The sequence below is a fragment of the Mustela nivalis genome (assembly GCF_964662115.1).
Source record: "Mustela nivalis genome assembly, chromosome: 12".
Taxonomy (NCBI): Eukaryota; Metazoa; Chordata; class Mammalia; order Carnivora; family Mustelidae; genus Mustela; species Mustela nivalis.
This window is the reverse complement of record NC_139031.1, coordinates 991,100-1,016,776: the sequence shown is the minus strand read 5'-3', so window position 1 is coordinate 1,016,776 and position 25,677 is coordinate 991,100. Positions and strand designations below refer to the sequence as shown.

At 58.4% G+C, this 25,677-nt stretch overlaps 1 protein-coding gene across 3 annotated transcripts in view; it reads right to left on the bottom strand.

The window, feature by feature from the left end:
- The window catches only part of PTPRN2 (protein tyrosine phosphatase receptor type N2), a 684,967-nt gene that overhangs the window by 220,919 nt on the left and 438,371 nt on the right, over positions 1 to 25,677 (bottom strand). For all 3 annotated transcript variants that reach the window (XM_082692928.1, XM_082692930.1, XM_082692929.1), the window contains one exon: positions 11,119 to 11,183. In XM_082692928.1, the coding sequence (XP_082549054.1) occupies positions 11,119 to 11,183 (65 nt within the window). The remainder of the gene's footprint in view (positions 1 to 11,118; positions 11,184 to 25,677) is intronic.

Below are 25,677 nucleotides of genomic sequence, written 5' to 3'. Positions count from 1 at the left end.
TTGGCTTGGGACAATGTTTCACCTTTAAGCCTGGTACAATGTTTCACCTTTAATGGCTCAGTGGTCTCCTCTCTGAGCACTTTTGTTTCTTAGATGTTAGCTTGTCTAAACATGGTCTTCCGGGGCTAACATGCCAAGGAGCCCACAGTTGAAGCAGACACCAACAAGACACATTAGACCATGGGTCCGTGTTAGGGGCAGATGAAGACGTTTATATTTTTAGGGCAGCCTTAGGTCCAAGTGCTTGTCAAAGGAGGAAAGTTACTTCCTAAGAAACATGTTTCTGCTTCACGCTCTCGTTAAGAAAAACAGAGCTATAATTCCATATAAGGGTTTGTGCGTGCAGAAGCCTCATCAGCCTGGGAGCCAGGTCTCTCGTTGCAGAGAAATGAGAGGTGAAGTCGGGGCGTGCGGACGGACGAAGGCGGGCCGGGGTCCTGCTGCCCAGGGCCCTCTACGTCCCCCTCCTCCTGAGCAGCTTGGTGCTCTAGGCGGGGAGGGCCGTGTGAGCACCGGGTCTCCTGAGGGCTCCCCAGCACGTGATGAGAACGCGTGTCATCCTCCCTCGGGCCGGGGCCGGGGCCTGTGTCCACATGTCCAGCGTCCAGGGCGCTGCGGGGTCCTATGGGAGCAGCTCCGGCCCCCATTACTCGCCCACGGTTCGTGCACGGCAGGCCCTGCACGGTGCCCCCACAGAGGGGTTCCAGGCTGGGGTGGAAGAAGGTCCGGCTGGCAACACAGACATACCCGGAGGAACCCGAAGCCCGGTTCTACCTGCCAACCCTCGTCCGCACTTCCGGGGTCTACCCAGTGGCTTGCCCCGGTCCCTAGGAGGGGCAGCATGCTCAGAATTGGAAAATCGGGGGCTTGCACTTGTAGCTCGTGGACTTTGCAGGTGAAACGTTTATACACGCACTCAACCGACCTTCCAGGCAAAAAGCGTTTCACGGCATAAAGTATGGCGAGCGTTCTTGTGCCTTGGGGTGAAACGAAGGGGACTTTAACTTTTAAGAACCTTAGATGAGCAGCCCAGGGAACGGGACCTGTTAGCTCCCCAGCCAGCCCCGGCCATGTGGCCCACCGGCAGTCACCGTCCTTGGATGCGGGTTCCTGCTCTTACTCTAGACACAGGCCCTGTTTTCAGGGAAACAGCAGCAGGACAGACGCCTCTTCACTACAGGACAGACAGGCACACGTGTTGATACACAGGAAACTTCAGGACACGTCTACCTCTGCCGGACTTGACAACCATTGTGTCGACCGCCTGCTTTCACAGAAGTAATTTAAATTTAGCATTGGACTCTATTTTGTGTTATATTGATTACTAATTATTTCATGCGATGAAAAGAGCCTTTAAGAAAAACACCAAGGCCTGGATGAAGCCCAGAGGAGGTGTTCCAGTCAGTTGTCATGGAGATGAAGCCAGGCCGAGCGGGACAGAAGCTGCCGTGTAGACAGTCCTCTGCGATCTCAGGGACATCGGACACCGTGCGCGCAACACGATTACGGACTCCGTCCTTCCCACAGGGCTTTCAGCGCCGCGGGAGAGGCGTCTGGTGGCCTGTGGAGAAGGGGGCGGCTGGGGCGTCTACCCTCAGCCAGGCTTCACGATTCAATTCGTTTCAACGCATGTTTATTGAGTTTCTGCCGTAGGCCAGGCCTCGTGCAGGGTTCTGGAGACTCCGGGGACAACGGAGACACAGGTGGAGCTCCTGCCGAGTGCACGGTTATGGGCACAAACACGAAGTCAGGTCGCTCCAGTCCGCTCTGCCGGATGCCACGCGGAGAGACAGGCAGGAGGGGGCGGTGTGCCTCTCGCCCAGGCCGCCTCGGGGACGGGGAGTCTGCCGCCTGCGCCGCTCCTCCACCCACCGGCCTCGGGACCCCCGACGGGGAAACAGCTTGCTAAAACCCAAGCTCTCGAATGCAGTGGGGAGGGGAGGTGACCAGCTGCCTCCCCCAAATGGCACGCTGGCGTCCCAACCCCCAGCACGTGAGAGAGGGACCTATGGGGACACGGAGTCGTTACAGAGGTCCTCGTCCAATATGAGGGGTGTCCCCGGGAAGGGGACGTCGGGATGTGAACGCGGACGTGCAGGGGGTGCAGCAGGTACAGGTGGGGCCGGTGGTCCACGGGCCGCGGACGGAGCCTGGACAGGACCCGCTCTCACCCCCGCGGAGACAGCCAAAGCCGCAGCGGCACTTCAGGTCCCAGAGCCGCGAGCCTGGCTTCCTGCGTCCAGGCCCCCCGTTCGCGGCACAGCCTCCCCAGCCCCGAACGCACGGCTCTCCTTCCACGTCCGACCGAGACCCGGGCAGAAGCAGGGGCTGGCGCCCCGCCACGGTGGGGCCTCGGCCTGGTCTGTCTGTGGGGACCCGAAGCCGTGAAACCCTCCTGCGGGGGAGGCGGGGACACGGGCACGCAGGGAGGCGGGACACGTGGCAGGAACCACGAGGTCTCTTTCACCAGAAGGCAGAACCCAGCACCCGCTGGTTTCGGGCTGGTGTGGGGCCACGTGGGAGACGGGCTGCCTGGCTGGGACCTGACACCGCCCTGGCCTGCGACCTCTCTCCGTTCGGTCGTCTGTGAGCCACGGGGCCGGCGGCCAGGGCGGCTGTGCTGCGAGGAGCTGGTCGGGGTCTGGACTGGTGGACTCCCTCCGGACTTCCTCACGCTCAGCAATTCCCGCTCTCACCCGCTGAGCCTGAGCAGGGGTTTCTGAACTAGGACCTTCTGAGAGCTCTCAGGACTATGTCTAGAGTTTCATTTTTAAATGAAAATTAACTTCCGAGGCTATAATAATGGGTTCCTTAGAGGATGGTACAGGACAATCTTACGCTTTGTTGAGACGGACCCCCGTGTCTTACGGGGATGCTGTCCAGTCCCGGCCCAGACGGCAGCCCGCAAGGAGACCCAGGCCAAGCCGGCTTCCTCGGAGACGGAGACGCGGCTGAAGGTAGCCGAGAAGGTGGGGGAGGGGAAGGGCTGGTGGGGGAGGGGCTGTGGGGGGTGTGGAAGGGGAGGCGTGGGGGCGAGCGGAGAGGGGGTGCGGGAAGGGAGGGCAGGGCCTGGCAGAGGTGTGGGCCGCAGCCACAGGCAGACGCTACTTATTTCATTTTACGTGACTGTTTACTCTGATATTGAATAAAAATTGAATCTGTCACTATAGCAACTGCCACTTCGCTCGGCACCGCTCTTGCCGCTAAATCACAGAAAGTATTGAAAAGACATTCATGGCGACGCGACGTGATACTTTATATAGCGTTCCAGAAGGGAAGGATGTTGTTCTATAATAAACTCCTATTTTTCGATATGTCAAGTGCCATGAGTTATATCGAACGCACTTCTGTGTGATTTTCTTCACTTTCGAGGAAGACGAGCACCGCGTGAGCAGTGGCAGCGAGGGCTCCGCGTGGGGCCACGGAAGCTGCCGTGGCCCATCCACTGAGCCTCAGATCTGCTGCTCGCGGGGGGCCCTCGGCCGAGGACAGAGCAGATTTGGGCAGGTCCTGCCCGTGTTCTCGCGCGACTTCACGCAGAGCTTCCAGCTCAAACACAAACTTGGAACGTTCACGAGCAAACAGGCTTTCCTAGGACCAATGCACTTTTTGCCTCTAGGAGGAAAAAGTTCCATTTCCTCTGTGCAGAAATGCAGATTGGAATGAGCCCGGTGGCCTGTGCACCCAAGGACAGCTGTGGGGGGCCCAGGTCTGTCCAGCGCCCCCCCAAGCCCCAGTGGATGCTCAGCCATGGCTCTGGTCATCGGATGGGCACTGCACAGGTGCACAGGGACGCCTCGCTTCCCCTGGGACCACGCTAGCGCGTGTTGGGGGCCTGTGCGTGCTTCTGGAGAGAGGCTGCAAAGTTGGCCCTGGGCTCCCAGGAGGCCCGTGACGGTCGGTGTCCCTGTGGCAGCCCAAGGGTGGGCACAGAGGAGCCTGGGGGAGCCACGGGAGGCCACGCCAGCTGAGGAATATCGTAGACCCTTGAAAACACAAGACCAGCATCTCCGTCTCCACCCGAGACACCCCATCTACCCTGAGAGCCCGTCTCCTGCCACGCGGCCCGCTGCCCTCCGCAGCTCCTGCTCCGACGGCACCCGCCCCAGCGACCCCCGCCGCACCCACACCCCTGCTCTGCCCCGGGGTTTCCAAGGACGTGCCTTGATCCCAACACCAGACATACTTTAAATGACTCCCGACACCCTTCCTGTGGGCGCCACAGAAAATGTCCACAGACACGCGGCGACTTGAGCCGTTCTTGGCATTCTCTATAGCTGACGGCTGGGGCCCCGGGGCGTCCACACACAGCTGCGTTTCCTCCTGTGCCCTCACAGGTGTGTAGGTGTGAACACGGCTTCCCTGTTCTGTCCTTCTGAGCCCCTGCAGATCCACAACGATTTCAAAGTAAACAAACACCTACTGAGGAAACTTCTGGAAAAGGAGAGAACTCGCTTGGAATCCTGCCAGCCCCGCCCACCAACGGACCCGTGTACACGTGCGCAGGGTCCCCTCGCGTGAGGAGAATTTAAGGAAATCATCAAATTCCATTCGATTATTCCAATGTAATTAGTTTCCTTCCTACGGTTTCATACGTCATTCGGTTTTGACCTTTTGCAGAGGTCCTTGGAAGGAGAGCCCCGGGTCTGTGACTGCCCAGCAGGGAGTCTGCCGTTCCAGCCGCAGGCGCCTGCTGTGTAGACGTCACGATGCCTTCTATGGGTGAGTGTGAGTCTTAGCGCGTTGGTCCTCTGTCCCCACAGCTGACGGCACCCCCAGACCAGTCAGAGCGCCGCCTGTGACTCGCCCCTCCCCGCGCCGCACGGGGCTGATGGTGGCTGAGGGGCCCTCTGTGGAGCCCGAGTTCACGGGGTTCCCAGCCACCTGCCAGCCGAGGCACGGCCACACCCCTGTGAGCCAAAGTCCCGGCCAGCATCCTGTGAGCCGTCAGCAGGCGCGGCGAAGGCAGGTCCCTGTGCCACGAGGCCGTGACAGCTCCCCTCACCCTCACCCCGCGGAGCTTCTCCCCCACCTCTGACGTGGGGATGTTCAGCCACGTGGTCTCTCCACTCTGTGGGTGAAGGTCCCGCCCTGTCAAGTGACCTCCTGGGGCCAGCCAGACCCTAAACAGGGCCTCTGAGCACGTGCCTCCCAGAGGTCCCCGGAACGACTGGACGCGGCGTCTGTCCACAGACAGGCAACAGCGCAGCGAGACCTCAAGCATCTGTCCTGCCACATGGTACCGACTGCCACGCAGAGAATGTCCACGAAATCTAGGGTAGGGGTCCAACTGCCCATTCACAGACATTTTAGGAACCTTTGGGACCAACCTGGCCTTGGCCACAGAACTCTTTCTTTGCACGAAATTGCGCCCAGGAGCCTGAGAAGCGACCTAAACACCGGAGGCACAGAGAGTGGGGTCACCTCGCCGCCCTCACTCAAGCAAGATGCTTACACCCCAGGTCCCTCGGAAGCCGCACATGAAAACAGCACCTGCGGGGCTGAGCTGGTTCAGTATCTGACTCTTGATTTCAGCTCAGGCTGTGTTCTCGGGGTCCTGAGATGGAGCCCCGCATCAGGCTCTGCGCTCCGACCGGCGTCTGCTCGAGAGCTCTCTCCCTCTGCTCCTCCCCACCCCACTCCGCTCCTTCTCTCTCTCTCAAAATAAAATGAAATAAAATAATTTAAAAGAGGAAAAGCATGTCTAACATCACACCGTGCTGAGGATGGGGCTCAAGGCACCCCCCCCATATGGTGTCGGGACACAAGTGTTTCCCGCTGAAGGAGGCAGAGACAGCGCAGGAAGTTCTCTCTGACGACCCGACCCCGCCCTCCCTGAGGCAGGTCACAAGACCCTCACGAGACAGGCCCCCTGGACGCAGGGAAGGGAGAGCCCGTAGCTCCTAGACGGAGTAAAGCGGAGCAGAGCCCGCAGTCTCCCCACGGGCTGCCCCTACCGCGCGCTCCTGAAGCACCCGTGCTCCCCGTGACGGTGCAGTGCGCTTCGAATCCGGCATAAAATACTGGGGTCTAACGGTTTCTTTGGGTTTTCATTTCCTTACGCTCCACGTCAGGTGCAACCTGTACATCTGTGTGCTGTTCTCCTGCTCGTCTGTCTTTGTCAGTGTAACCGTCGGACCCAGCCGCGGACCGTTGGGGAAAACGTCCCCTCCCTGCACTAGATGGAAAGATTTCTTTTTTTGGTATCTGGACAAACGGCCACCCCTCTTCTCTAGGTGACAGGGGCTTGTGACCCCCCCAGGGCGGCCCCTCTGTGGCAGACCCTGGGCACTCAGTCCAAAGCAAGACCACGTTGCGGTGAAGTGTGGGCCTCCCACGTGCCCTCGCCTGGTTCCTGAGCCTCAGGAATGAGGCCGAGCCTCGCAGGCCACCTCTGCCCCCACTGAGATGCTGGGCGGGTTAACCCCCAGCTGCACGTCCGTCGCACATCGAGAGGTCACACAGTCCTTGTCGCAGATGCACTTTGGGGAGCCGGACTCACGAGTCTGCCATCCTGGTGACCATCACCCGCATTGCCTACCTTCTAAATACCTGAGTTTGTCTTGTTATAATTTTTTGGAAAAAATACGACTTTATTAATTTGAAGAAAGTGCGAACAATTTCAAAATGTCACAAATCAGATCCTGAAATAGGTCAAAACGCCCCAAGTCTCTTAGGAACGTGTGCGCCTACTTTAAGCTGTTCATTTCCTTTACGTCTTGTTTTGAGATGTTTCCATGCGGCTTAAAGGGTTTTAGCTCCGCCGTCTGTCGCCCATGCACGTGTCCCCAGTGCCTGGGAGAGAGATGGCCGAGCTTCTAGCAATCAGCCTCCGCCACATACCAGGGTCGGGAAGCCGCGATGGGGCTCACAGTGAACGCTGTGAGACGGGAAGCATCAGATCAGGCCGAACCCCGCACAAGGGGTGAACGTCAGAGAAACAGACGCCGTCAGCTTTTAGAAAGTACCTGCACTTACCCCTTTGTTCCCATTTTCACTTCCCGAGACCAGCCCCCGATCGACTAGCACCGCGCCTCCATCAGGAGATGGACGCAGATGGGTTTGGGAGAAGTCTGGGGGGACATGGGGGTCCCGGGCTAGAGAACCCACCGGATGGACCTCAGCCAACTTCAACGTGAGGGAGCACCACCGTGTGGGTCTCTAGGCCCCCGGAGCACCAAGGAAACCCCAGGACTGCTGACAAGACAGAGGGGCGCCCGGGGTGCAGTGGGTGGGCCCCCATGGCCAGGTTCCCATTGGGGACCCAAGGGCAACACCTCAGGTGGGCAGAGAAAAGGAGGCAGCGCTGTGGCGGAGGGCTCGCAGGCCCACCCCCCCGAGCCCGTGACCCCCCTCCCCACCCCCTGGGTCACCAGAGCTCCCGCGCCGGGGCAGATCCCCTCTCATGAGTGAGAAGGACAGACATCCAGAACAATCGGAGGGCGACCCCTTCACAAACGGCCCAAGTGCGAGTCAGATTCCTGTGTGTTGGCCCAATCCGGCATGTGGATGGCGTGACGCCGAAAGGGACAGGGTTTCTGTCAGTAAGACGGGGAGCCTGGGGCAGCGACGGCCCGGCAGGGAAGTCAGGCGTCCTGCTCACTTTGCACAGACCTCCCAGTGCACAAACGTGGGGCGAGCAGGGTAGTGAACGCATCGGTCTGGAGATCTAAATTCGGGGTCACCATCCTATGAAGAAGGACAAAGCCAGGGTCTGGATGATCCCTCGCGAGGCAGTACAGGGTGAATGAGAAGACTGTGCCCAGTGGGGGCAGCTGGAGACCCGGGGTCACAGGAGGGCCCTCCGTGCCACCAGGATTCCACAAACCAGGCTGGGCCGGCCAGAGGACAAGGAGCCTCAGTGCAGAAAGGGGCTGTGGCTGCGGCAGCCACGGGTCAGATGGCATGGGCGCAGAACCTCTGCGTCCTGATGGGGTTGACGGGAGCGCGGTGAGGTGCCAGGGCGGGAAACGCGCATGGAGGTTGGTGGGTTTGGCGGCAAAGGGCTCTGGGGTCGGAGGTCCTATCTGGTGTCGGCAACACGGGAAACACGCAGTGTGTTTGCTGACAGTAACGAGCCAGAGGGCAAGTAATGAGCCAGGACGCAGCGAGGGCTGGACGGGCGCCCTCCACGCCGGGAAGTCCCACCCGCTCACTCCGGCTGCGGTTCTGGCGCAGGAGGGCGCAGGGCTCTGCCCCGGGCTGTGCGCGTCAGGACCACAGACTGAGGGCGGTGGGTGGAAGGAGAAAGGATAATTTGGAAGGATGTGTCCTGGGCAGGTCCAGGCACGCGAGCGTCCTTGGACGTGACCGTCTGGAGGTGCCGTGTGCTCGTCTGTGGTCTGCGGTGGTGAGTTTGCGGTCCGTCAGCAAGCAGGGGCAGGAAAGCCCGGGAGACACGCCTGCGACCCAGAACCGGGGCGGGCGGGGGGGGGGGCGCGGAAGCAGACAGACATTTGCACTAAAGCATGAGGTTCCTGACAACACGCGCGTGCCCCCGTGTGTAGACGGACAGGACGGCGGAATGAACGGAAGAGGCGGTGGTTCTGCTAGAGGCTCACAGAGGTGGGGGTGAGCACACGGTAGCTCAAGAGAGATGCGGACTTCAAGGTGGGCGAGCTCAAAAGCCCCAGAGCAGGGAGGGCAGGGGGCTGGGACAGAGAGGGGACGAGGGGACGGTGGCGTGAGGCGCTCCAGACCCAGGAGAGAAGTCGTCACGCGGGACGGAGCTGGTTTGCTCCCCTCAGACAAAGCCCAGCGGAGGTGACGGCAGGCTTTGTCTTCAGAGGGGACGGTGAGCCTCGCCTCTCAGGGGACCCCGGCTTCCAAGGAAAGCGGAGTTCCACGGGCAGGTTTGCCTGTCCCGGGCCCAGCTGTGAGCGGTCCTTACACAGAGCCTGGTGCACAGGAGGGGACAGTGCGGACGTGCAGGATGACGCGTGGTGCGGTGAACGGAGCGGGGCGGGAGCCGCTCGCTGTAGCACATGGACCCCGGACACGGCACAGCACCACAGCACCACACAACACCACACCACACAGCGCCACACCACACAGCACCACACCACACAGCACCACACCACACAGCGCCAAGACCAAAGGGAAGGACGGGTCATCTCCAGATTCCAAAACCAACAGAGACATGAGGACGTGACGTGAGGGAGCTGCTGCGGCTGCTCTCAGAGTCCGCGTCCTCACACAGCCCGGGTGTGGGGCGGGCGCGGCGTGGCTCCTGTGTCCACACGAGGACCACGTGCACCGCTGGTGGGGGGCGCAGAACTCGGGATAGCGGCTCGTCGGGGAGCGGACATCCGACGGCGCCCCAGACGGCTGTGAGGGCCACCAGTGGGCCCATGTCCCTCCACCTTCCAGGCGACCAGCGAGGTGGAGACTGTGGGCACCTGGTCTGGCAACAGAGGGGAGACCTCGGAAGGAGACCTACAGGGAGGGGAGGACATCTCCTGCCGGGGCTGAAGCAGCCCCACGAGGACGGACAGGAGGACACACGGAAGACCAGGCCCTCGGTGCCCTCACAGACAGGCAGTCACGGAGGCGGAGCCACCAGACGGGCGGGCAGCCCAGGGGAGGTGGTGACCAACAACCGACGGAGTGGGGTTTGGCCAAGAGCCTGGGGGAGGGGGAGGGGGTGAGGACCCCCGGAGCCAGAGCAGCCCCTCCTCCACGGGCTACAGCGCTGGCTTCACTGACGACCGTGTTTGCTTTCACGCTGTCCGGCAGCCCGCCGGTAGGCTCAGTCCGTGCCTGTCCCCTCTCTCCAGAAACTGCTGGAGGCCGTGCTTCCCTCAGGAAGAGGCGCTCTGGGATCTCCGTACCCCACAGCAGAGCCTCCCTGGCCCACACGGCCATCCCCCCTCCCCCGGGCAGCACAACCAGCCTCCACGAAGCCCACGGACCCTCGTGGGGAGAGGACTCATGGCCCCGGAGCTTTCTCGGCTGGCCACAGTGCAGACGCTCTCCCCGGTCACCTCCTGGGGAAGGCTGTGGTGGGAAAGGAATGGGGGCTTCACGCCTTCACTGTCCCTGAGACAGGCAGCACATCCAGAACCTTCTGTCATGATCCCAACCCTCTATCCCTTCCTGCCACCGGCCACTGTTCCCTCCCCAGGCTTCGGCAGCCTCTGGCCACCCCCGCTCGCTCCCTGCCGAGACCACTGCCGTCCGCGGCAGGGCCGAGAGGGGGACGTCCTCACCGGACGCACGGTCTGTGCTCCTGGCCATGGCCTGCAGGCAGGGAGAGGGTCTCGGTCCCGGCGAGCCTTTGCGGACATGTTTCGTCCAGTGTCCCCTGCCCTCTGCCTACCAGTCCCTGGAACACGAGAGCACGACGTGGGCCGCTTTCCCCTCGAGGCTGCTCCTGCCCGCCGGCCGCTCGAGCAGCGAAGGAGCCCGTCTGCGGGAACCGGCAGTTAGACACACTCTTCCTTCATGACCCAGGCCTCCCGGCTGCCGGGGGTGTCCCCGAGAGAGCGGCTTGGCCCTGAGGGGCTCTGCAGAGGGCGTCCCTCTGGGAGTGAGAAGGACTCACGAGAAAGCTGTCCCGCACCAGCTAATCATCCAGAACGGCGAGGGCCGTGACACTGAAACTCGACCACAGCGCGGGGTGTCGGGGTCTGCGTGGCCTCAAGTGGCCACGTACCCCCGCCACACGGAGTCACGTGCACTGCTCTGCCTGCGGTTCGCAAAACTGCCCCAAGACGGGCCACGCAGGCACCGGGGGCGACCACCAGCTTTAGTGGCACATGGAGGACCTGGTCACATGCCTCTCTCGACACCGACACGCCACGGGCGGGCACCACTACTGCCGCCTCACGAGGTCGCGGCACAGAGCGTCCCCACATGCTTGGCGCGCCAACCCAAATGGCATCCTGGGACGCCCCAAGGACAGAGCGCTCCGGGGGGGCTCGTGTCACACGCTCAGCAGTTACGTCACCTCTAGGGAGGGAAGCTCATGTCCCGAACCAGGACGGCCGTTCTCAGCGACACGCCGGACTCCGACTGCAGAGGCAGTGCACACCGGCATCGCGTCCCGTGGCCCGTCCGCGGGCCTGCCCTGCCCCCGCCAGCCACGCACGCCTCAGAGGCAGCCGCCCGGGTACTCACCGACCCGCTCCCGGCCCGCACGATCTTCAGTCCAGATGCTTGTTCCAGCTCGTCCTTGCCGTCAGCTGTGGGGAAGAGAAGCACAGGGTCAGCGCGCCCTTCTCCAGACTCCCTTGGCCTCCTCCACCGAGAGACGCCCCGTCGAGTCGAGTCAGCGCGCGGCCGGCCTCGTTCCACCAGGGGCAGCCTGGTTCAGCGCCTGGTTCAGCGCCTGGTTCAGCCCGAGTGCCAGCCCGCGCTGTCCACCAGGGGCGGCCTGGTTCAGCGCCTGGTTCAGCGCCTGGTTCAGCCCCGAGTGCCAGCCCGCGCTGTCCACCAGGGGCGGCCTGGTTCAGCGCCTGGTTCAGCGCCTGGTTCAGCCCCGAGTGCCAGCCTGTGCTGTCCACCAGGGGCGCCGCACGGGCCCGGCCTTCCCGCGGCCTTCGGCTTCCTCTACTAGGACAGTCACGCCAGGAGCCCAACACAACTGTCACGAAAATCACACGAGACGTCTCTGCAGACGTCTCCGCAGACGTAGGGTCATTTTCAAGTGCTCTGCTGGTCACCTGGTGCTCCTCGCTGGGAAACACGTTCCACTAACTGGCATCCTGAGCTCACGAGGGGGACCGTGGAGGGCGCGACTGGCCGTGTGCACAGCCCCCAGCTGGGCTGGCGGCTGTCCCCGTCCTGCCCTCCCTGTTCCTGACCTACGATGACACAGACGGGCGGAGGACAAGCCGCCCCGCCAGACAAGGAGACACGAGCTCTGGAAACAATCAGCGGATGGAAGTGAACACTCAGGAGTTTCGACGCCGGCACCGCAAGCCCCGGCCCCAACTTTTTCAGGAAGACCTTGCGTCACAAAGCAACTGGTCTGGGCTTACAAATCTATAGAAATGGTCTTTTGCTCAGAGCCCATGTCATTTTGGAAATGAAAAACCGGGAGAAACAGACTTGACCGCAGAGCCGGAGCGTGGAGAGTGCCCGGCCACCGCGGCTAACGCCAACGAGAACAAGAGATCGATCACTTCCCCTTGTCGCGTCCACCCCGTTAACCTGGTGACGGGGCTCTCTCGGGTGCGGGGGTGGGGTGAGATGCTGTTACGCCCGCCTGCCCCTCCTGGGGGCCGTCCGTCGTCCCGTCGGAAGTTTCCCCTAGGACAAACGCACGTTCCTTTTACAGGCAGGTGGTTATCCCCGCACTGGGGCGGAGGCCCGCAGAGCCCCATCTGGTTCTGAGTCTGACGGGGCCGTGCGGGAGCAGGGGGAGGGCAGTGCGAGGCGGTGGCCCAAACAGAAACACCGACTGGAGGAGGACAGTCTTCGAGGGACAGAATACAACGTGATCGATTCCAATGTCCTTCTGCAAACAGAGGAAACATCTTCCCGAATGGCGAGCTACTTTTGGGGGCGTAATAGCGAACTCTCGGATGGGCTGAGGGACAGGAAGCACACGAAGGCAGAATTTAGAAGGTTCTCCGCTTACCGCCCCCGAGCGAGGACAGACACTCCAGACAGCCCGGCCACGCGGCGCAGGCAGCGCAGTCCCAGAGTCTGCAAACCTCCCGTGGGGGCGGGGGGTGGGCAGCCCGGGCTCTCCTGCCGCCCAGCAGTGAGGAGGTTGCTGGGACCCTCCTTAAGGAAACCGTCCCGGTTTGTGCCAACAGAGCGTCCTGCACGAGGCAGATGGCCAGGGATGGACCCGCGGGCCCGTGTCTCCCGCACGAGCCGGAGGCCGAATGCTGGTGTTCTCTGCCCAAACGCCTGCTCACTCCCCGGTGTGCAGGGGAAGGCTGGACCCTCCCACAGAGCAGACAAGCTCTCCCTTGTGTCTCCGGGGGACACAAGCAGCTGAGCTGACCCGTCCTACAGGCCCAGGTGCCTCGGAGCCCCAGGCCCTCGGGCAGGCCCTTTCCCCGCGCCGGAAACACCCTGCTGACCCAGCTCGCGGAAAGCAGTGTTGGCGTCGAGGCACGGAGCCCTTCCCGGGGCCGCCGGCGTCCTGCTCGTCTTCCGGCAGCGCTGTGTGGGCTCACCACCCGCCCAGGAACCATCACGCTGTGTGGACTGACACGGCTTCCGCTGGTTTCGGGGCGAACACGAGCGAGGTGTTGGTGACCAGGTCAGGGTCTGGCTCCCGCGTCGGTGCCACCGTGTCCACAAACCCCCGGACTGAGCCTCATTTGCTCTGCGAGCCACGCGACGCCCGTCCTCTCCCCACGACGTCCGCCCTCTGCCGCTTCCCTCGGGTCCTCCGCGCTGCCCACGGTGCCTCCCAGTGTGACTCGACGTCCCTCAGCAGCAGGGAAAACCGCTGCTTCCTGGTCTCTCGACCTTCAAATCAGAAAACGCACAGGTGGACCCGGAAGTCCGCATTTCCTAAGAACCTGCTCCCGTCCCCCTCCCCAGCTCGTTCTCAGGATCAGCCAGATTAAAGGTCGTCGAGGAGAGGGTTCGCGTCTGTCTGTCCGTCCTCCCCGGCTCTCCACGTGCGGCGGGGCGGCATGCCAGGTACGCGATGGCCGGCCAGCGGGGCAGCCCTGGTGAGCGGACACACTGTTGGGGACCTCCCACGAGGCAGGATGCGGCCCCGCGTGCCCCAGGTCCACCGAGAGGGGCTCTGGATGTGCCCGCGATGCTCCTGGTGTGGCCCAGCGGGATCGCGGCGACAGGGGGACCCTGGGAACGTCTGGGAGGTCCCTGAGCGTGCCGCAGCGGCCGTGTACTCGTGACGGACCAGAGAGGCAAGTGTCCCGCCGCTGTCCCCTCAGGACGTCATGTCTGTCCGGTGTTAATTCACTCGCGACGTCCGGCCGTCCCTCCGCTCCCCGGCTCCTTCAGGCTGTCAGCCGCCCCGGACGCAGGCCTCCGACCGTCTTCCTCGCGCATGGCTGTGCACACACACAGCGAGGACGAACGGAGGCACAGCCCCGTGGCTGGACCCATGCTGCAGAGCGGTATCGACCCTCGCGACCTGCACCCGCCGCCCTCGTTCAAGAAGACGGGCTCCGCCCCCACATTTCCTCGTTTTCCGAGAGCGGCCGGGGTCTTGCTGACGCCGCCCTAGCTCCAGGGCCCCCCTCAATGCCACCGTGGGCCACGGTGCTTCAGAGCGAGCCCGGGGCCGTGTGTCCTGCCCGTGAGACCTCACCGGAGACCTGCGGCCGTGCTGCGTCCCAGAAACCCTACCTGCGGCTCTTCGAGGAGCCTCATGGGGGGCTTCCTGCCCCGTCCGCAGCCCCTGTGGCAGCTGAGGGCCGTGGCGCCTGTGGCCTGTGCTCTTCTGTCCTTTCTCAGGCTTGGGGTCACATCCTCTCTGTTTTGTTGTCGTTACTGGTGGAGACGATGGAGAACCCGAGCCCCGCGTCGCCCACGCGAGTCCGCCGACGGCCCTTCCGTGCTTTGTTTTGCTCACGCGGGCCCGGCGTGAGGGCAGAGCCAGTCTTCGGGACCCGGGCCCCTCCTCCACGCCATCCTGGGGCGCGCGTGCTCCCAGGATCTGCTCCGGGCCGGACACTTCCCTTCTGAATCCCCTCCTCGGGGCGAACGGCACCAGGAAGGTCCCCGGCCTCGCCCGGCCCCCCATGGCTGCCCCCAGGCCCGCGGGCCGTCTGTCCGGCCGCCACACCGTTCACGCCACACCGCTGGCTGCGTGGAGGCCACCTCCTGGGAATGCCGCGCTGACGCTGCCATGCTTTCCAGGCTTTGGGTAAAAGACATTTTAAAGAAAAAGAAAAGCTTTTCTCCTGCCGGGCTCTCCGTTGAATGTCGGCTGTGGGCTATTTCGACGGCCCAGTGCGGACGTGGAGCTGGCAGGGCCGGGAGGCAGAGACCCTGGGAGAAGCCGCTTTAATAACACCGAGAACGGTGTATAAAGCCCATTTTTATCTTCATTGGAGACAAAAAGGGTTTCCAAACACAAAAAAGAAGTCCTTTAAAATTAAATTCACTAGATGCAGATATGCAAATGACCTGGAGAAGCAGAACCCTACGATGTTCTCAAAATTCTACAATAGCCTATTTAATTAGTGTTTTCATTTATCAGAATAATTCCTGGCACTGGACAATTTATGCAGGATTCCCTGTGATTAAGCACGAGGCTTCCGTGGGGGGAACCTGCCTCTCCCTCTGGCCCTGTCACTTTAACTGGAAGGGTGTGCACAATCCCTTCTGTGATCTCAGTGGGGGCCGGACAGCGAGTGGCCGAGCTCCAGCAGGAACACAGGGAGGGAACGCGGAGGGGGCAGGTGACGCGGGTGGGGACACCGCCCCCGTCTGGGAAGCCCCGCGCCCTGTGAAAGGAGCCCGGCTGCTGGCAGAGCTGGAACCACCAGTCCTGAGGCTCAGATCTGCACCGTACCCACACTCTGCTGCACGGTTACACCCAGGGGGGCGTCCGTGAGAGGGAGAGAAGCCTCCAGGTCATTCGGGGACCTCAGAGTGGGCCTGCTGGGCCCCTTCACCTGGGGTCAGCCCCCCAAAGCAGCACAGCTACGCAGTCGCTGTGCACTTTGCTTTGGGGTGACTCTCTACTTGGAACCTGCTCGGCTGGAGCCCATGCCAGGGAGAGAGGGGAGCGGGTCTGTCCCGTGCAACAGGTGCCACGGCCCCTGGCCCTGCTGCCCTGTCCACGCCCTCCTTTCCTTGGTGGGGGCAGAGAAGTGTTACGGGGTCAGGAGCCCCTGAGCCCCCCAATCCCACCCTAGAAATAACACTGCGCCCAGACTGCTGAGGGCAGGGCTTCCTCTCTGGCAGGAATTAGAAAGAAATGGGAACTGTCCCTGCTTGTTCACACTTTCCTCACACAGGCCTTTTCTAAGAAGCAGCCAGAGGCCGGGGTGCCCATTTCCATAAGCCACTCTCCACACGGTAACAGGTATTTGGGGAGAAAGGAGGCCTCTGCTCACGGGTTTGGGAAACACAGAGCTAAACACAGCCAAACACACATACACACACCTGCTGGCCTTCTCAGAGCCTTTAACATGCTGTGTGCCTGGTGGCGTCTGGCACTGGGGGTGTCGCCGACAGACTGGAAACAGCGCAGACCATGGGGAGGGGCTGGTTGGTGAGGATATCCCTGCAGGGGCACTCACGTGTCCCCCTTACCCCTAGGAGCACAAGACTCTCAGAGCGACGGAGCTGCAGCCTCCCATGACGGGCCGGGAGCCCCGGCCAGAGGCTGACAGGTGGTCCGAGGAACCCCGTCAATATGGGGAGGAGGGCCATGGCCCCCATAGGTAGCCACGTGCAAGCCGGTCACCGTCACCGTGGTAGGGGGAAGGGGCCTGAGCGTACGGCCGGGGGCCATGGAGCCGGGGGAGGCCGTGGAGGGAGGAACAGGCACAGGCCCTGCAGGGCTCCGTGGGTGGACGCCGGGCCCTGGTCTTACAGCTGCAAACCTTCTCGTGGGCGTGAGGGGACCTTCCTCCAGAGCCCTTCCTGCTCACCAGGCTCTGCAAACAGGCCGTGTCCTGACACTGGGCCTTGAAGGGAGTCTTCGGGCTAATCACGTGTCCATGGCTCACTGGGCGTCCTGCGTCGCTCCGGCGGAGCAGCAGCGGGAGGCCGGGCCTCGGCCCCGCAAGAACGTCCTCGCGCGCTCAGATCCGCTCCACACAGCAAGCCCCATCCTCGAGAAGGGGTCCTTCTCCTGCACAAACGAGACGCCCTGGCTGGGGCGCCGGGCTCGCTGCCGTGCGCCGCACGGCGTCTCCCGAAGCCAGAGGGAGTTAATCCTCACGACGACCACGACGACTGGATTACGTTTTCAAAACACAGAATTACAAACTCCTCCTTCCGAATAGTTCTGATTTGAAGCTTCGGTATCTATGACTACATTCGTCATCTACCTTTGATTGTCCATTTTGGGTGCTGCTAAAGAAAATTGTCCTTTTTGAAGATACGTACATAATTTTAATGTTTGGTTTCTTATGTGCTTTGTATTTTTCATAAAAACACACTCTCATTTTATACTCTGTGTCCTTACACTTGGATCATTTCCATCTAAACGCACAGACTTTATGAAATCTTATTAAACAATATAATTAGCAATTTTCTAAAAAAAGGGAAGCAAAGACATTTGTAAATAAATGTGCGATAATCAAGAATCACATGTTGTTATCACTCCCCAAACTCTGCCAGTGCAACAAGAGACCCCAAACATGCGTGACGGAATTCTGTGCAGCCGACTTGTACTACCTGGCTGGCTTTCAGAAGTAAAAGTATAGCTCTATGCATATTTAAACAAACTTTTTTCATTATGAATATATGTATTCAAAGTACGAAGATCAGATTTTTTAATGGCTCGTTAACTTGAGGCAGATATTTAAATACTAGAACCCTGGCGTAGGGCCTCCGTGTGGCGGTTTGGGGCCCTCCAGCAACCGTCCCTCGACGGCCAGCACAGAAAACTCGCGGTGCCCAGAGCGGGAGGCAGGCCATTCTGTCTCTCCTCTCTGCAAAGCCGTACCTCGGGGTCCCAACAACACAGGGTTCATGTGGCAGGTGCAAAGCTTTCCCAACCTGACCCCAGGCAACTGTGGCTCCTTCTGTCCTTGAACACCCTGGGGTACAAGCCTGCTTTAGGCCTTTGAAGAGCTGCTTGCTCCGGGGGCCCAGGCCCCGCAGGACTCACCATCCTCATGGGTGGGTTTGGCCTGTCCAGTGAGAGCAGCGGCCTCCCCTGGACGGCCCACTTAGCCCTTCTTCCTGCCTTGCCCACTAGGATGTGAGCCATGGCAGGATAGCCCCAGTGCCCAGGACAGCAGCGGGCACACAGGAGGACACCGGGGATGACTTGCCAACGGTCACGTGACTGCTGACCTGAGTCAGCGAGGGCCGTCCCTGGTGGTGGTGGTGCTCCGTGACCGTGACCGAACGTCACCGCTGTATTGCTGGCACTGGCCTCGCTCGTTTTGGAACCAAAGCGTCAATCCAAGAAGGGCCGGGATGCCCTCCTGGAGATCTGACGGGCGGGACCTGCCGTCCCGTGCCGGCTCAAGCCCGAGTCCAGAGGTGGACGTCCCTGTGCGTCACTCGACCGCCACCCTCCCGTCTTCCTCGCGGCCACACAGAACTGGGCTGTTGGCGTCAGAGCAAATGAGCGCGTAACCGTCCAGCGCTCCTGGACGCTGGTGGGCGTGGACACTCGCTTTGACCCTCCCGACGGCCCGGCAGGTAGCACAGGAGTCTGGAATGGCCATAATTGAAACACGGGAAGATGCTTGGATGCTACCTGTTTCGAATCAAGTCGTCTGAACGTAATGTGTTGCCACAATATTTGAATATTTATTTTTGCTAACCGTCAGGCAGAGCTAAAATGACCGTGGAACAGAACTACTGTCCTGGCAATTACCTACGACAGAGAAACCACTTAAGGCTTAATTCTAAGGGGAAAAACAGAAGGGGGGTGTGCACTGCCTGTCCTGTCCTTGGCTGGAAACGGCCCTATCTCGGCCTCCCTGGTGTCCAGAGGCGCTGGACAAAGGGAGCTGGGAGTCGCCTGTTCCAGGAAGAGGAAAGGGGCAGCCAGGGTCTGTGTCACTGTGCCCAAGGCTGATGCCCGACCCCCGACAGCCCAAGGCCGATACCCGACCCCCAGACAGCCCAAGGCTGATACCCGACCCCTGACAGCCCAAGCTGATGCCCGACCCCCGACAGCCCTGCCCTGAGCCAACTCTTCCACTACGCCCCCTTCAGTGTGAACACGGCCCACCACAGACAGTGGGAGCGACGCAGCAATGCTCGTTTCCACACAAACAGCCCGAGCCTCGCTCAGACGTGTTTCCACAGAGAAAGGAGACACACATTCGCTTGCACACGTGCAGCAGACATCGCGTCGCTGAACACGCCACCGGACCGGGCCATGGGTGTCGCGGCCGCCCCTGAGGACCTCCTGATAGCTGGAAATGTGACTTGTTGATTTGTAATTCAAAAATACCAATGTTTTCTATTTATGTTTCATTAAATATTAGAGACCAATGAATGTTTGTAAAACACACGTTGGTTCGGAGGCACAAGGACAGCCGAGGCCGTGACACCGACACCCTGGGGGAGAGCCCGAGCCTGGGAACCCGGCGCAGCCTTCGCGCCCCGACCAGGGGCCCGTCAGACCTCCCTCCCTGGAATTCTGGGTTTGGAGCTTCCTTTTCTAGAGACTTTTCCACACGTGTCTGTTGCTCACTTTTGCTGGGTTTGAATGCCACCGGGGGGGTAACAACACGTAGGTTCTCCCCGACCGGTGTCGGTTGCTAACCCGGTCCCGGGTCCCGGGAGGTTTCGCATGGCAGTGTGGCCTGTGTGATCTCCCTGCGACGGGGCCGCACTGCGAGCGTCTGGAACATCTTCTATGTCCCCTGAAGCACCTGATCCAACGGACAACCCTGTGGTTCCTTCCTCATTTCACACCAGCTCCCACCTGGGGCCACCGGGAGCATTCTCGCCCACGTGTCCAGCACACGACAGACTTTTCTCGGTGGAGTGGCTGGAACGCAGACGTCCCACGGTGACGTCATCCATTCCCACTCCTTTGCTCAGGCTGTAACGGTCTGCGTGGCTCCAGACACCCTCCGTGTGCCGGACTTATGCCAGCAGCCTGGGGGTCAGCGCCTGCCTCCCGGTGCTTTCCTTTGACCTCTGGTCAGTGTCTTCCCGGGTGTCACGCACCATTCATGCTTCCTCCCACGTAAAATTCGTGTTTGTGCTTTTTGCCCATTTTTCTGTTGGATTATTTGACTTTTCCTTATTGCTTTGCAGGATTTCTTGAAATATCCCACGCTAATACTTTGTCAATTGCGTGGGTTCTCACCAGTTTATCTCGGTTTGTGGTTTGGCTTTATAAATTTCCCAGTAGTTTCTTTGAAGGTTTTATTTATTTATTTGAGAGAGAGAGGGAGCATGAGCTGGGGAAGGGACAGAGGCAGAGGGAGAAGCAGGCTCCCCCCTAAGCAGGGAGCCCCATGTGGGGCTCAACCCTAGGACCCTGGGATCCCAACTGGAGCCGAGGGCAGACGCCCAACGGACTGAGCCACCCGGGCACCCCATAAATATCCTAGTTCTGATACACTCTGATTTATCACTTTCTTTAAGGTGTGCACTTTGGGTACCTTATTCAAAAACTCCTCTGTCCCGAGATCGTAAAGTTGTCATTCTCTAGGTTCTTCTAAAAGATCAACGTTTTGCTTTCCCACGTCCGTCCAGGAACGGATTTTGTGCAAGAGGAAAGGTTTTTCCCTGATTGAACACCCAGTCTTCCCAGGATAATTTGCTGAAAAGGTCACCATTCCCTCTGATTTGCAAGGCCAACCCCATCAGATCCTCAGGAAGGTGGATACCCCCCGGGTCCTGCGTCCCTGTCCCCAGGCGCCCACTGCCCGCTGTCCCCCGGCCTCTGCAACCTCCCAGGGAGGCCGACCCTCACTCCTTCCGCGGGTGCCTGGCCGCTCTCGCTCTGCACACCTCCTAGCAAGGACATTAGAATCAGCTCATCAAGTTGCCAAATCAATATAAAATTTTTTTTTAAAATACCCAAATCTGCTGGGATTTTTGTGAAAATTTTGTTGAATCTGTGGGTTTGGGAGAGTCATCATCCTTCTCAGCCGGGAACCATGACCACAGCTGTCCACCTGCCCACATGTCCCACGTCCCCGAGGGGCCCAGCTGAGGAGCGGCAACCACACGTTTGTCTACACGTCCCACGTCCCCGAGCTGACCCGACCCAGGAGCCGTGACCATCTATCTGTCCACCTGCTGGGGGCCACCACAGCAAGGACGTTTCTGTCTCCATCTCTTTGCCATTCCAAAGTTGGGGTTTTCTTTTCCTTTTAATGCTCCATATAGACTGAAGGCACTGAACCCTTTCCAGCCCCAAATGTCCCCACCAGAGCAGAGGGTCTGGAATACATTTTCTCCTTGGAAACTGGAAGGTCGATTTGTCCAACCCCACGCCTCGGGTCCCCAAGAAAACTCCCTTAGCCCTTGTGTTCCAGCCGTAGCAGAATAAATAAGTGAGACTTTCCTCTGTCGGTCTCTTGCAAAGTCTCCTGGGAGCAAGCAGGGCTTCTGTGAAAATGCAGCTTAGCCACATGGTAATAATAATGACAAGCTGGTAAAAGCTAATGTCAGCTTCAATTTCCAAGTCATTTTTCACATTATTTTAATTAGATATTGTTTCAATCTCACTTACATTAATTTAATATCTGATATCAACATTTCAGTTTTCAATTTGTTCAAATGATTTTTTCCAGTCTGCCTGTTGCCGTCAGTAATTTAAAATACAATGTTTATCTTCAGCAATGTTCAGTGCGTGGGTCCTGGCGAACTTCTATGTTCAATAAAAATGACGGGGATGGGAAGGACCATGGGAAGGACCATGGTGTTTGCAAACATGGACGTTTTTCTCCTTCTCCTTTATCTCCAGACATTAAAGTAAGCAGGTGGAGCTGAGGCTAGGTGCTCATCGTCAGAAGATTTTCCACCAATTTCACTGTGTAATTGGCTTTCCCAATGCAAATCTCAGTGAAATCTGATGAAGGTTTTATTATTATTATTATTATTATTATTATTATTATTATTAAAAGGTAGCGGGATAAATAGCCACATCCCCTCATTAACATGTTTTCTGACACTCTTCAGGCACAAGGTCTGGAACCTGCCCCCCAAAGAGGCTTGTTTGCAAATGCACTGTGGTAGTGTCAGGTTCTGAGTTTCATTAGACCTCTCCCCAGACCTGTGAGCACAGTCTCTGGTAAAGACACCCTTTGATCATGGCACACACAAGGCTGACCTCGACCTCCACATTACAGAGTGTGGAGGAGGCAGATACCCTCAGGTGCCATCTAAGATGAGAGAATTCCTTTCCTCCTGAAGTTCGCAATTAGAACACATGGATCCAAACTACACTTGCAACGTCTGTAGGGCTTACCAGAGAAAGTACACGTTCCATGATCTACACGGCTGAAGACAGACACCACAAGAAACAGAAAGGACACACAGAATGTGCAAAGCAGGAAACAAGATGATGAATTAAAAACATGCGTAGTTATGACAATAAATGTAAACAGGTTAAATTTTACTCCCAGGACAAAGTCTCTCACTTAAGTCAAAAGTATTATCTATAAGAAACACATCTAAAACAAATCAGGTCAGAGATATTACAGATTTAAGGAGTAGGGAAAATATGATAAACATAAGCAGAAATAAAAGAAGTGCCATGATGTTAACATTAAGACAATATAGAATTATAAAGTTATTTTTAAGTGAAATAAGTAAGGTAATTGGAAAATTAATGTTTAAAATAATCCAGAAGTAAGATACAGTGTGTGTGCCAAGAAATAAAACAAAATGCTGAAATTAATAAAGAAGAACCAACGTGCCTCCCATGGTCTGAGAGACAGAAAACCCCATGGCAGTCAATGCGCAAGGCTGCCCTCATTCTGAGGACGGTGACCAGCACGTTCACTGCCTTACATGAAGTGCCCCAGAAGACATGTGCACGAGTGAGGAAGATTGAGCTTACTTCAGGGCAGAAGTACCTTCCCTGAAGTCACACAACTAATAAGTGGCAGACGGACTTGACCCTGGTCTCCCCAGCCCATGTGGGAGACACACGAACACAGCTCAGTTACAACTGGTCAGACTCCATGGTGAAGAAACTAGAATGCAACAATCAGGTGTTGGGCCTCAGAGGAGACCTTCGCAAGTTCCAAACAGTCAAACTTATATAAGTGATCTAATAAAATTAAAAATTAGTAACTGCAGAAGATAAACATCCAATCAGTTGGGTACTGAAAAATACATTCTTCAATGACTCTTAGGTTAAAGAAAAAAAAATCAAAACTATGATTTCAAAGTACTCGCAGATGATAATATGAAAGCTTCAATCTGAACTGTGGGAGGAAACCGAAGCTCGCAGCATGGTAGGTGTGGGTAGCAAAGCTCACGGTTACTGAAGAAACGAGGGGACAAAACGCGGAGTTCAAATTAAGGTGTCAGGACTCGAGGGAAGGAACAGAAATAAGTAAAAATATCATTAATAAACTATAAAATACTAGGATTGGTGAATAAATCCAAGAACAGTATTTTAGACAAAAAACACATGAACTCTTACTAGAAGTCAAATACAGAGAAAAATATGACACCTCCAACCTTAAAGTGACCAAAAATTAATAATGAAAAAGAAAACACAACCAAAGGATGGTGAAAGCTTTAGAGTTACAAGCTAATAATATTACTTATGTATAAATGTCCAGAACTCTTGAGGAATTCGACTATAAGCAAAGAAAACACAAATCACCAATCAGCGAAGACTGAAGAAAGAGTCTGAGTAGATAACTATGAAGAAAAAGGAAAAACAGTCAAGTCTCCTTCAGGAAAAGCAAGAGTCTGACCGTGACGGTGCAGAGTTCATCCAGAACTCGGAGGGGTCTGTGACCGCGTGGGCACATGCAGGCCCCTGGACGAGGGAACAAGCTACAGGGTGTGAAAGGTCCATGCCAGGAGCGCTCGTGACCATGGTGGACTGAGGGCGGTTCGAGATCCTGCCTGTTTCCTCTGTCCTTTCAATATTCAGGAGCCAAAAGGTTTGGAACTTCCAAAGCCTCTCGAGCAAAATACCCATTTCATTGCGCCATCTTGTTTGAGTCAGAAGTTGAGTCAGTCACACGAATAGCTTGGACAGAGAGGCCGAGACGAGTCCTGGCGGGAGGACAATCTTCCAGAGGACGGTCCTGCAGCAACTAGACGTCCTCACACAGAGAACAAAGCGGGACACGGACTGCACAGTTTCCACAAGAACACATCCATGGGTGAACCCACAAGTAGCATGCGATGCTCTGAGACTGGGGGGGGGGGGTGTTTGAAAGTGGGATCCGTAAAAGAAAATCTTGACAAGTGGGACTTTGCAGCAGTGAAGAACCGCTCTGTGCAGAAGACATGGTCAAGCAAACTAACAGCGGGGGCGGGAGGATGTTTGCAGAGGACACAGCAAGACAAAGGACTTGCATGTACACAAAACACAAATCATACAAAATGTGCAAGTAAAAATGGGCTCCTGATCTGAACAGATGCGTCACCAACGAAGGCACACAGTGGGCCCGCTCGGCGGCACGCATCATCAGCAAAACGCAAATGTAAGGAGACAGCACTACTGGCATGAGAAGAGCGGCAGTGGCTCTGAGCTGCCGTCCGTGCATCTTACTGTGGCAGCCTGCCCGCAGCCAGGGTCAGGGCGCTTCGGTAAGACCGAGTTCCTGCTCTGCTTTGCCTGGACCTTTTCCAAATAAGCACTCGGAGCTGAGCCCACAGAGGAGTGACCCCCGCAGCCACCTTGCGGATGGGAAGTGCTCGCCAGCCTGCGCGCGGTCTCCTGGCACTGGCGAGCGGGGTGGTAGGCCGCCCGCCCTCCCACACCGCACCCCCGTCCTGGATCTGTGCATAGTAAGAGCTCTGCTGACTGAGCTCCCTTAGGGTGGGGGTACTGACATGGCATCTTCAATCAAAATGACCCCATGGGTTCATGTCCCAAAGTTGAGGCTCAGATGCTGAAGGAACCAGCTGCCTCCCCCATGCTGGCGGCCGGTGCCCTCCCGCAGCAGCTCAGAACCTGCCCATTCTTGGGTCAGTACGCCGGCTGCGGCCCCCCGGCACAAGCGCACGCCTGTCGGAATGGCCCAAACCCAGCGCAATTGCTGCTGAGGACATGGAGAAGCAGGGACGGTCTCACGTCGCTGCTGGGGACGGAACCAGACTGGAGCTCCTGACAGACCCAGACACGCTTGTGTGGCCGTCCCAGCAGCCGCCTCCTTGGTGTTTGCTCACAGGAGCTGAGAACAGACACGCTCACAGGTGCTTGCACGGGGGTGCCCCGAGCAGCTGCGTTACCATTACCGCGTTACATTCGTCACCGTCCGTCATCACTGTTTGACGGCGCGTTCCGAGATTCGCTGTTTGCGTATAACACCCAGAGCTCCGTGCAGTCCGCGCCCTCGTGAGTACCCACCACCGGGCCGACCCATCCCCCACCCCTCCCCTCTGAAACGCCCCGTTTGTTCCCCGGATCCACAGTCTCTCTTGGTTCATCCCTCCCTCTTCAAATTTCCTCCACCTCACGTTTCTGCTCCTTCTAACGTCGTCCGTGCTGTTCCTTACGATCCGCGAGTAGGTAAAACCACGTGATAACCGACTCTCTCCACTTGACTACGTCACTCAGCATCGTCCCCTCCAGTCCCATCCGTGTCCATGCAAACGGTGGGTGTCCGTCCTTGGTGACGGCCGCGCGCTGCTCCGTTGTGCATATGGTTTATTCGCGATTGTCAGAACTTGGAAGCAGCCGAGACTCCTTCAGGAGACGGAGGAGCAAACTGTGCTTCATCCAGACGATTGGATGTTATTCGGGGTGAAAAGAGGGCGAGTGCCGGAGCTGTGCAGAGATGGAGGAACCTTCCGGCACCTTCCTAAGTGAAGACGCCATGCTGTGGGATTCCAGCTCATACCCTGGAAAGGGCTGGAGGAACCTTCCGGCACCTTCCTAAGTGAAGACGCCATGCTGTGGGATTCCAGCTCATACCCTGAAAAGGGCTGGAC